The sequence below is a fragment of the Bombina bombina genome, chromosome 2, assembly GCF_027579735.1.
Source record: "Bombina bombina isolate aBomBom1 chromosome 2, aBomBom1.pri, whole genome shotgun sequence".
Taxonomy (NCBI): Eukaryota; Metazoa; Chordata; class Amphibia; order Anura; family Bombinatoridae; genus Bombina; species Bombina bombina.
In genome coordinates, this window is record NC_069500.1 from 445,044,284 (window position 1) to 445,056,691 (window position 12,408).

Sequence of the window (12,408 nt, forward strand, 5' to 3'; positions counted from 1 at the left end):
ACTTCCGTTGAGGAAGGACCCAAATCTATTTTCTCTAAAGCTGACTGCTTGGAGATTGAACGCTTAATCATATCCAAGCGGAATTTTCTGATTCGGTCATAGAGACCCTGATCCAGGCTTGTAAACCTGTGACTAGAAAGATTTACCATAAGATATGGCGTAAATATCTTTATTGGTGTGAATCCAAGGGCTACTCATGGAGTAGAGTTAGGATTCCCAGAATTTTGTCCTTTCTCCAAGAAGGATTGGAGAAGGGTTTATCTGCAAGTTCCCTAAAGGTTCAGATCTCTGCCTTATCTATTTTGTTACACAAACGTTTGGCGGATGTCCCAGATGTTCAATCCTTTTGTCAGGCTTTGGTTAGAATCAGGCCTGTGTTTAAACCAATTGCTCCTCCATGGAGTCTGAATTTAGTTCTTAAAGTTCTTCAAGGGGCTTCGTTTGAGCCTATGCATTCCTTAGATAATAAGTTGTTATCTTGGAAAGTTTTATTTCTTGTTGCCATTTCTTCAGGTCGAAGAGTGTCTGAGCTTTCGGCATTACAATACAATTAAACTACCTTATCCGAATGAAAAATAAGGTAAGGTGTACGTGCTAAACTAGGGTTCCTTCCTAAGGTTGTTTCAGACAGGAACATTAATCAGGAGATTGTTGTTCCTTCCTTGTGTCCTAATCCTCCTCCTCAAAAGGAACGTCTTTTGCACAATTTGGACGTGGTTCGTGCTCTGAAATTTTATTTACAAGCGACTAAGGACTTTCGTCAGTCGTCTTCTTTGTTTGTCATTTTCTCTGGAAATCGTAAGGGTCAGAAAGCTACGGCTACCTCTCTTTCTTTTTGGCTGAAGAGTATCATCCGTTTTGCATATGAGACTGCTGGACAGCAACCTCCTGAAAGAGTTACGGCTCATTCCATTAGCGCTGTTGTTTCCTCATGGGCATTCAAAAATGAAGCTTCTGTAGAACAGATTTGTAAGGCTGCAACTTGGTCCTCTCTTCACACTTTTTCTAAATTTTACAAATTTGATACTTTTGCCTCGGCTAAGGCTGTTTTTGGGAGAAAGGTTCTTCAAGCAGTGGTGCCTTCCGTTTAGGTTCCCTGTCTTTTCCCTCCCTTATCATCCGTGTACTCTAGCTTTGGTATTGTATCCCACAAGTAAGGATGAAAATCCGTGGACTCCTCGTGTCTTTAAAAACAAAAGAAAATTTATGCTTACCTGATAAATTTGTTTCTTTTTAGACACAATGAGTCCACGGCCCGCCCTGTTCTCTGAGACAGGTTATTCATTTTTGTAAACTTCAGACAACTCGGCACCTTGGCTTTTCCTTTCTCTTCCTAACTTTGGTCGAATGACTGGAGTGGGAGGGAAGGGAGGAGCTATATATAGCAGCTCTGCTGTGGTGCTCTTTACCTCCTCCTGCTGACCAGGAGGTGAAATCCCACAAGTAAGGATGAAAATCCTTGGACTTATCGTGTCTAAAAAGAAACACATTTATCAGGTAAGCATAATTTTTCTTTTTGCAGCTTTGAACTCTGTTCAGATGCTAAACACTTGTGCCGGCATAAAGGGGTTATTATTTTTTGCGATTATAAAAAACAAAACAAAAAACAATTGTTAACTTTTTCACAAAGCTGGGTTTCTTGTTGTTAAAGCTTCTTTAGGATCTCCTTTATTCAGAAATAGCACACATGTATGGCTTTGCCATTCGTTTTTGGTAGTTAGAAGGCTGCTAATTGCAGCTGTGCACCACACGTCTGAAATTCCAGGCTGTGACGTTATGTAGTGTAGGGATCCCCCTCACTCTTCCCAACTCCCCTTTAAATGATCACTTTTTTTCATGTCCTCTCTCCATGTTAGCAGTTTTTCCGTGGTGTAGGGACATATCCCCCCCTCTTCCCTGTGTGCTGTAGTGTAGGGGAGCAGCTTGTGCGAATTCTTGGAGGCTGGAGAGGTTAAAGGATTACTGTTTTTCCGTTTTTTATAACACACTAGTCACATATTTTGGATGATGTTTATCTATTAACCGCTACCAACCTATATTTTTTAAAAAACGAAGCTTTAAAACATTATATTTTTAATAGACATTACCCGGCCATGACGTCACCTTTTCCAGCCCACCGTTTTCGGCATTGTCTGTATTATAACACTTTGACCAATTACAGATCGATCCTATGCATATAATTAGCCCCATAACCCTTCCTAATAAGCCTGCGCATCAATTCTGGTAAATCACGCATGCGCATTGCTACTCCTAGAAGCCGAAGTTACCCACATCATAGTTCATTTGACGCTTGCGCATTGGAGGGAACAATCTATGCAATCTGTTAGCCAGACTTTCTACTTATGATAGTAACGTGACACGTCTTATCTCTTGCCAAATATGTTCTGTCTGTTCACGATTAAAAACAACTAAAGCAGTAACTTTTTTTTTCATTTTATATGTAATGAAGATTTTATTTTCTGCATTTAGTTATTTTTTGGCACTCAACACCGTATATCCTGTAATTGAATTTCATACTTTTTACTATGAATTTATTTTATATTTGCAGCACTCAAGTTTATGGAAATATATTTTTATTGTTTATTATTATTTTTATAATTTATTAAATAAGTATTGACTCGTTTTTTTAAATTACCAATTGTATACAACATTGTCTGATTTTTTCTTTTATTATCAAGAATTGCCAGCCGTTTAAAAATAATTATATTTTGCTTGTTTGTTTCAAGGGGGATTCTCTTTAGTGGAAATTCGCTTCAATTGGAATATAGCAGAAACTAAGTATTGAATATTGTATCTAAGTTATATAGTTTGCTCGTTTATTCTAGGGCGGGCGATTCTCAAAGCGTTAACAAGAACAATACTTACGTTAGTTGCGCAGCTCAATCGACTGCTGCTCTATAGATTCTCCTCGTCTAATGTATCTGCAGATGGTGACGTTGGTTGTGACGCTGCGCTAACTTGCGCATGCGCAGTACTTACCAAAGACGCCATGTTTCAACTGCAGTTGTCAGCACGGATTGGGAATCCGTAACGGCTGACTTAGAAGTAGGTTTGGAAATTATCAATATTTCCAATAGGAATATTTCATTAATGCTACATATTTGGTAAAGAATGTATTTGAGTAAAATAATTATTTATATGTATATTAACATTATATTGAGATTTCATTTCTGACTACAGTGTCCCTTTAATAATAGAAGTCGACAAATGTAGGTCAAAAGATGGTGGTTTTAAGAGTATTTGGAGACAAGTGAGGAGTTATAGTTTAGAGGTTCGTAGGTTAGGGTCAATATTTTGAACTGTTAACTTAGGTGGATGAGTCTAGCTGAAACACTCATGATAGATTGGAAGAGGATAGGTGGCATTTGGGAAGGCTACTTAGGAGTAGGTTACAGTAGGGTTACATTAGTCAATAAAAGACAAAATAAGTGAATTAATTAATATTTTGGTAGTGTCTTGGGTTGATATAGTAAAAATGTTGAAAAACAAAATGTTACAGTAAAACTGTCCTGTATAAAACACCATTATCATAACTAATTGCAGATTACCATATTGCTACCTTTTTTGTGTTTCTTGCCTATATCTAAGACATTAAAACATTTTATTATTGATTTTTCTATATTCCTTTATCTGAGGTTGATAATATAATGCACTATTTATGTTTATTTTACTACATTGTAGTGTAATAATCTGTGTTTGTTTCAGATAGTATTAATTATTTTTAACAAGTTGAACGATGTCTCATGAAATAAAAGCTGATTCACAACAATCTCAAGGCACGTCAAGTTCTTCGTCCAGTGCCCCTCACTCATACAGCCAGACCTCATCATCTGGATCTGGCACTCTGAGTTCTTTGGATACGGTTCCAGTACAAGACCTTGCATCTATTCCTGAGGATGTCGAAATGGAAGAACATGTCCCTCAGCCATGGGGACGTCTCTGGGCACTTGGAAAGGGTTTTCTTAACCATGGTAGGATTTTTTGTTTAAGTACTGAGTGACTGTTGTTATTAATCTCCCAAATTATGATATAAAAAGACCATAAATGCAGACATTTCTGAATAATCATTTTTAGTCATTAGTATTGATGTGTTAAATTGTTATAGACTTTCTGTGCTTGTGTATGGGTATTTCTCTTGCAAGATGTATCGAGTACACGGATTCATCCAATACTTGTGAGATATTCTCCTTCCCAACAGGAAGTGGCAAAGAGAGCACCCACAGCAGAGCTGTCTATATAGCTCCTCCCCTAACTCCACCCCCCGTCATTCTCTTTGCCGGCTCTAAGCAATAAGGAAGGGTAAAGTGATTGTGGTGACAAAATATTAGTTTTATTTTCTTCAAGCAAGAGTTTGTTATTTTAAATGGTACCGGTGTGTACTATTTACTCTCAAGCAGAAAACAGATGAAGATTTCTGCCTGGAGGATGATGATCTTAGCATTTGTAACTAAGATCCACTGCTGTTCCCACAGAGGCTGAGGAGTACAGGAAACTTCAGTTGAGGAACGGTTTGCAGGCTATGCTGCACTGAGGTATTTTCAGTCATTTTTTTCTAGAAAGACTGTGATATTTCAAGAAAAGGGCTGACATTATCCCCATGAGGGGAAGGGTAAGCTGTAATCAAAGACTTATGGTAGTATTACAAGCTTGCATAAGGGCTAAGTTACTTTGCTGGTTGACACTTATATAATAGAGCAAACGTTGTTTTGAGAAATATGGTAAAACGTTTTCGGGACTTTTTATTTAGAGGGTTCATTTGGCTTATTTTGAGATTTACATCCCACATGGCTGTTTGAAACACTTGAGGTGTTACTTTAAGGCCCAACAGACATCGAGTAAGAGGTGGGTGGGGCCTAATTTTGCGCCTTAGATGCGCAGTTGTTTTTCATTCTGGACAGCAAGCTGCAACACAGGAGGGTTTATTCCCTCAAATTCAACCCCTAAGGGCAGGTAGGTGCCACAGCAGAGCTGTGGCAAGGTGCTGACTGTGTATTTTCCGTTTTTTTGACTCTTTTCAATCCGGTTTTGGTATTAAGGGGTTCATTTCATTTTCTTCTGTTAAGTGTGATCAGTCCACGGGTCATCATTACTTCTGGGATATTACTCCTCCCCAACAGGAAGTGCAAGAGGATTCACCCAGCAGAGCTGCATATAGCTCCTCCCCTCTACGTCACTCCCAGTCATTCTCTTGCACCCAACGACTAGATAGGATGTGTGAGAGGACTATGGTGATTATACTTAGTTTTATATCTTCAATCAAAAGTTTGTTATTTTAAAATAGCACCGGAGTGTGTTATTACCTCTCTGGCAGAGTTTGAAGAAGAATCTACCAGAGTTTTGCTATGATTTTAGCCGGAGTAGTTAAGATCATATTGCTGTTCTCGGCCATCTGAGGAGTGAGGTAAACTTCAGATCAGGGGACAGCGGGCAGATGAATCTGCATAGAGGTATGTAGCAGTTTTTATTTTCTGACAATGGAATTGATGAGAAAATCCTGCCATACCGATATAATGTCATGTATGTATACTTTACACTTCAGTATTCTGGGGAATGGTACTTCACTAGAATTACACTGTAAGAAATACATAAAGCTGTTTAATAACTAGAGATTATGTTTAACGTTTTTGCTGGAATGTAAAATCGTTTTCATTTGCTGAGGTACTGTGTGAATAAATGTTTGGGCACTATTTTTCCACTTGGCAGTTGCTTAATCTGTTTTTCTGACAGTTTCTGTTCTCCCTCACTGCTGTGTGTGAGGGGGAGGGGCCGTTTTTTGGCGCTTTTTCTATGCATCAAATATTTCAGTCAGCAACTCATTGTATTCCCTGCATGATCCGGTTCATCTCTACAGAGCTCAGGGGTCTTCAAACTTATTTTGAGGGAGGTAATTTCTCTCAGCAGAGCTGTGAGAATTATAGTTTGACTGAGATAAAAAACGTTTATTCTGTAATTTGTTTCTTGCTTTCAGAATTTGTTATCTTTGCTAATGGGATTAAACCTTTGCTAAAGTTGTGTTGTTTACAAGGATTGAGGCTATAACTGTTTCAATTTATTAATTTTCAACTGTCATAGATCTTCTGTGCTTCTTAAAGGCACAGTACATTTTAATATTATTCTAATTGAATTGTATTTCCAAGTTGCAAGTTTATTTGCTAGTGTGTTAAACATGTCTGATTCAGAGGATGATACCTGTGTCATTTGTTGCAATGCCAAAGTGGAGCCCAATAGAAATTTATGTACTAACTGTATTGATGCTTCCCTTCAAACATCAAAATCTAACTTCTCTGAAGCTGACTGCTTGGAAATTGAACGCTTGATTTTATCAAGACGTGGATTTTCTGAGTCAGTTATTGATACCTTAATACAGGCTAGGAAACCTGTTACCAGAAAGATTTACCATAAGATATGGCGTAAATACCTATATTGGTGTGAATCCAAAGGTTACTCTTGGAGTAAGGTTAGGATTCCTAGGATATTGTCTTTTCTACAAGAAGGTTTAGAAAAGGGTTTATCTGCTAGTTCATTAAAGGGACAGATCTCAGCTCTGTCCATTCTGTTACACAAACGTCTGTCAGAAGTTCCTGACGTCCAGGCTTTTTGTCAGGCTTTGGCCAGAATTAAGCCTGTGTTTAAAACTGTTGCTCCACCATGGAGTTTAAACCTTGTTCTTAATGTTTTACAGGGCGTTCCGTTTGAACCCCTTCATTCCATTGATATAAAGTTGTTATCTTGGAAAGTTCTATTTTTAATGGCTATTTCCTCGGCTCGAAGAGTCTCTGAATTATCAGCCTTACATTGTGATTCTCCTTATTTGATTTTTCATTCGGATAAGGTAGTCCTGCGTACTAAACCTGGGTTCTTACCTAAGGTAGTTACTAACAGGAATATCAATCAAGAGATTGTTGTTCCTTCTTTATGCCCAAATCCTTCTTCAAAGAAGGAACGTCTACTGCACAACCTGGATGTAGTCCGTGCTCTAAAATTTTACTTACAGGCAACTAAGGAATTTCGACAAACGTCTTCTCTGTTTGTCATTTACTCTGGGCAGAGGAGAGGTCAAAAAGCTTCCGCTACCTCTTTCTTTTTGGCTTCGTAGCATAATTCGTTTAGCTTATGAGACTGCTGGACAGCAGCCTCCTGAAAGAATTACAGCTCATTCTACTAGAGCTGTGGCTTCCACTTGGGCCTTCAAGAATGAGGCCTCTGTTGAACAGATTTGCAAGGCTGCAACTTGGTCTTCGCTTCATACTTTTTCCAAATTTTACAAATTTGACACTTTTGCTTCTTCGGAGGCTATTTTTGGGAGAAAGGTTCTTCAGGCAGTGGTTCCTTCTGTATAAAGAGCCTGCCTATCCCTCCCGTCATCCGTGTACTTTTGCTTTGGTATTGGTATCCCAGAAGTAATGATGACCCGTGGACTGATCACACTTAACAGAAGAAAACATAATTTATGCTTACCTGATAAATTCCTTTCTTCTGTAGTGTGATCAGTCCACGGCCCGCCCTGTTTTTAAGGCAGGTAAATATTTTTTAATTTATACTCCAGTCACCATTTCACCCTTGGCTTTTCCTTTCTCGTTGGTCCTTGGTCGAATGACTGGGAGTGACGTAGAGGGGAGGAGCTATATGCAGCTCTGCTGGGTGAATCCTCTTGCACTTCCTGTTGGGGAGGAGTAATATCCCAGAAGTAATGATGACCCGTGGACTGATCACACTACAGAAGAAAGGAATTTATCAGGTAAGCATAAATTATGTTTTTTACTAGTGGTGCAACCTTACTAAGGCTTACTACATATACTGTAAAAAAATTTGAAGGATTTGTTGCATTTTTAAGCAGTTTTGCAGAACGTGTACATGTTTTTTTCTCTTAAAGGCACAGTACCGGTTTTTTGAAATTGTTGGTTTTCATTGAATAAAGTGTTTTCCAAGCTTGCTTGTCTCATTACTAGCCTGTTAAACATGTCTGACATCAAGGAAACTCCTTGTTCAATATGTTTAGAAGCCATTGTTGAACCCCCTCTTAGAATGTGTCCCGCTTGTACTGATATGTCTATAAATTTTAAAGAGCATATTGTAGCACTTAAAAATGTAGCGCTAGAGGATTCTCAGAAAGAAATGAGGTTATGCCATCTAGTTCTCCCCAAGTGTCACAAACAGTAACGCCCGCACAAGCGACGCCAAGTACCTCTAGTGCGTCTACTTCATTTACCTTACAAGACATGGCAGCAGTTATGAATTCTACCCTCACAGAGGTTTTATCTAAACTGCCTGGGTTGCAAGGGAAGCGTGATAGCTCTGAGTTAAGAACAAATGCTGAGCTTTCTGACGCTTTAGTAGCCGTATCCAATTTTCCCTCACAATGTTCTGAGGTTAGGGATGAGGGATTTGCTGTCTGAAGGAGAGATTTCTGATTCAGGAAAGACGCTCCCTCAGACAGACTCTGATATGACAGCCTTTAAATTCAAGCTAGAACACCTCCACTTGTTGCTCAGGGAGGTATTGGTGACTCTGGATGATTGTGATCCTATTGTGGTTCCAGAGAAATTGTGTAAAATGGACAAATACTTAGAGGTTCCTGTTTACACTGATGTTTTTCCGGTTCCCAAGAGGATTGCGGATATTGTTTCTAAGGAGTGGGATAGACCAGGTATACCGTTCGCTCCCCCTCCTACTTTTTTTTTAAAAATTCTTTTTATTGAGAGCCAACACATATATACAACAATCAACAGTTCCAGACATTATCAGGAAGGTTACATCTATAGATACAGTAGGTATACCATCTACTTAAAGATGATATTGTTCAGAACATAACAGAAATTCAGTAGGTCAATACATGACAAATAAGATAATCCGGATACTAACAACAATTTACATTCTTAGTATCTACATATGTTTAGCTCTCTCATTTTACATTTTCATCCCCAACTAGTCCCCGAACCCTCCCCCCAATCCTCCAAACTAAAACCAAATAAAACTACAAACTAGTACCCTTTCCCAATAGAATACGTTCCCCCCTGCAAAAGAAAAATGGATGCCCTCGTTAAATAAGATAGACCGGTTTGCAATAATGTGTCAGTACCTTGGGAGTAATAAGTAGCATCAATATTAAAGGGCCTTACAAAGTGGGGACTCAGTGAAGCTGATATTCCCAGTACAGAAGCTCACTGTAAAAGACTACACCTGCAGAGATATGATTCTAGGTAGGGATGCCTATCTTTAAAGCAAGAGGGGCGGTTAAAGGAAGTATGATGAGTCATGTGTAAATATTGTATAGGCATTGCTCACATATTTTATTCTATAACAAAACAGAACATAACATACAAATAAAAGATAGACATTAAAGAGCTATCTTAAAGTGAGAGTACCGATGTACATAATGGTAATCTACTTCAATAGCTACTCCTAAATGGTTCCAAGGCTGTTGGCAAAGTGGGCTAAGATGTTCAAATGAATGGACAGACATTACCCAATCTACTATAGCATCCAAGATCCTCTCTGCTAAGCTTGCACATTAGCATGTAACATGAAACAGTTAGTTGCGTTGGCATAGTAATAAAGATGTTAAGCCTGATGTGTGCAGTGCAGTCAAATTAAGCATTAATAAGATATGTGATGAATGTTAAAAACACAGTAACAAAAAAAATTGGTTAAACAATATAACAAACTGATCATTCAAATCAGCTTGGACAAGTGACCTTGAGTTGTGATAGTATTCTTATGTGATGTAGTTAATCCTGTTACTCTCAATGTAGATAGACAGTCTAGCAGAAAAGTAGTTGTCACAGGAAATTAGAATCATTAATAAATGGCCCATTAACCTTTATGCTACACAAAAATAAAACAGCTAACTACAACACAGGCATTTATTTACTGCAAAGGGAGGTGATTGAGATATAATGTAGGTATATTGAGTCCCAAAAATAGTTAACACTATATGTGGAATTCATCTTACAATTACCCAAGGTAATGCAGAGGTGGTGGACATTAATTTAGATATTTGGTATGTACAGGCATAAAACTGGTCTGCACTGTGTTAAAAAAGTCAAGCAGGCTGAACAGTGTAAGCATACTGTAAATATAAACATAGTAAACCGAAAATCAAAGTTTTCCAAAAACGTCCTTTATGTAGGGAGCCAAGGGAGTGAAATGACAAATTGAATTTAGAAACGTAGAAGAAAATAAATTGATGCAGCTATCAAGGGGCTATAAACCTTCTCATTAGCGAAATGCTGCAGGTTATAAGAGAGGTAGACAAAGCTGACCCCACTCCTACTTGATGTCGCCCAGACTGGAAAAGCAAATTTTTCATGTATCTGGAGGTAAGTATGAAAAGGTATTTTCACCGATTCTCATATTGAGCATTGGGAACCTGTGCCGAGAATTTCCTGGGTGACGATAAACTAGGGCCAACTTGCAGTTTCAGAGCGTCTGTGTGGTGCTCAGCAGGGTTCAATGCCACCATTACCTCTGTTTTCCACACGCGTGCTATCATACTATGCCCTATAGGTACCAAGGGCAATTGCCGATCTGAGTCCAGTACCCGATACGTACAGTGTGAGTCAATCCAGGACACAGGTTGAACAGAGGTCCAGTCTGACGCTTGTATAGGGGGACACTGACGGGTGATACTTTTGTGCGCTAAACTGGTGTTCTTTTTCAGTGCCGATCCTATTCTGCCGTAAGAACTATCCTCTAGTAAGAAGGGTACGCCTGGGTTAGAAAGCGTCTTTGCTCCATCTCCCGCGTCAGACCCAGAGCCGTCTAGCCATGCTGCCTCCCAGGAAGGGTGCTGCCAGGGTGGGTACGGGTATTGAGGATCCTCTTTAACATGTACCGTGGCGGTACTTAGTGGTAGGTGTTGTCCCTGAAAAGATTGGATCTCTTCATGAAGTGCCCAGCAAGACTTCATGAGATTTTCTATGTGGGGTAGGAATGCAGCTATCAGTTCCTTAGTAATAGAGTCCATCTTGAGGGGTAGAAGACACCGTAACTGTGTCTCTCGATTATCTTTTTAAAGTGCCTTCCGGGGAAGAGAAGATGTCTGTCTCTCTATCCACAATAGTTCTCGGACACAGAAGTTTGTCAAGAGAGGTGTGGATGGCGTTAGATTTAGGCTGCAAGGAGGTTATTCCATAGCTTGTATCTGAGCTTCAATACCTTGCTGCCATCTTGGTGAGCCGTCCACCGGAAGTCCCCCTCCTACTTTTTAGAAAATGTTTCCCATATCTGACACCATGCGGGACTCGTGGCAGACGGTCCCTAAGGTGGAGGGAGCTATTTCTACACTAGCTAAGCGTACAACTATACCTATTGAAGACATATGTGCTTTCAAAGATCCTATGGATAAAAAATTAGAGGGACTCCTAAAGAAAATTTTTGTTCATCAAGGTTTTCTTCTCCAACCTATTGCATGCATTGTTCCTGTAACTACTGCAGCTGCTTTTTGGTTCGAGGCTCTGGAAGAGGCTGTCCAATGGGAGACCCCATTAGATGATATTCTGGATAGAATTAAGGCTCTTAAGCTGGCTAATTCTTTCATTACAGATGCCGCTTTTCAACTGGCTAAATTAGCGGCAAAAAATTCAGGTTTTGCCATTTTAGCGCGTAGAGCGTTATGGCTTAAGTCCTGGTCAGCTGATGTGTCATCAAAATCAAAGCTTTTGACCATCCCTTTCAAAGGAAAGACCCTATTCGGGCCTGAACTGAAGGAAATTATTTCAGACATCACTGGAGGGAAGGGCCATACCCTCCCTCAGGATAAAACAAATAAAATAAAGACCAAACAAAATAATTTTCGTTCCTTTCGAAACTTCAAGAGTGGTACCGCTTCAGCTTCCCCTGCTGAGTGAATTTTGCTCAATCCAAGTCAGGCTGGAGACTTAACCAGGCTTGGATCAAGGGTAAACAGGCCAAGAAGCCTGCAGCTGCCTCCAAGACAGCATGAAGGGGTAGCCCCCGATCCGGGACCGGATCTAGTAGGGGGCAGACTCTCTCTTCGCTCAGGCTTTGGCAAGAGATGTCCACGATTCCTGGACTTTAGAAATTGTTTACCAGGGATATCTTCTGGACTACAAAGATTCCCCCACAAGGGGGAGATTTCACATTTCTCAATTGTCTGCAAACCAGACAAAAAGAGAGGTGTTCTTACGCTGTGTAGAAGACCTACATACCATGGGAGTGATTCACCCAGTTCCAAGAGCAGGGCAGGGGCAAGGGTTTTACTCCAACCTGTTTGTGGTTCCCAAAAAAGAAGGAACTTTCAGACCAATCTTGGATCTCAAGATCCTAAACAAATTCTTCAGAGTCCCGTCCTTCAAGATGGAGACTATTTGGACTGTTCTGCCACTGATCCAGGAGGTTCAATATATGACCACCGTGGACTTAAAGGATGCGTATCTGCACATCCCT

At 39.8% G+C, this 12,408-nt stretch overlaps 1 protein-coding gene across 1 annotated transcript in view; it reads left to right on the forward strand.

Annotated features, from left to right (window-relative positions):
* CHEK2 (checkpoint kinase 2) overlaps positions 1-12,408 on the forward strand; it is a 531,010-nt gene that overhangs the window by 25,441 nt on the left and 493,161 nt on the right. Inside the window, exon 3 of the mRNA XM_053702076.1 lies at positions 3,706-3,971. Coding sequence (XP_053558051.1) covers positions 3,737-3,971 — 235 coding nt within the window. The 5' untranslated portion in view covers positions 3,706-3,736. The remainder of the gene's footprint in view (positions 1-3,705; positions 3,972-12,408) is intronic.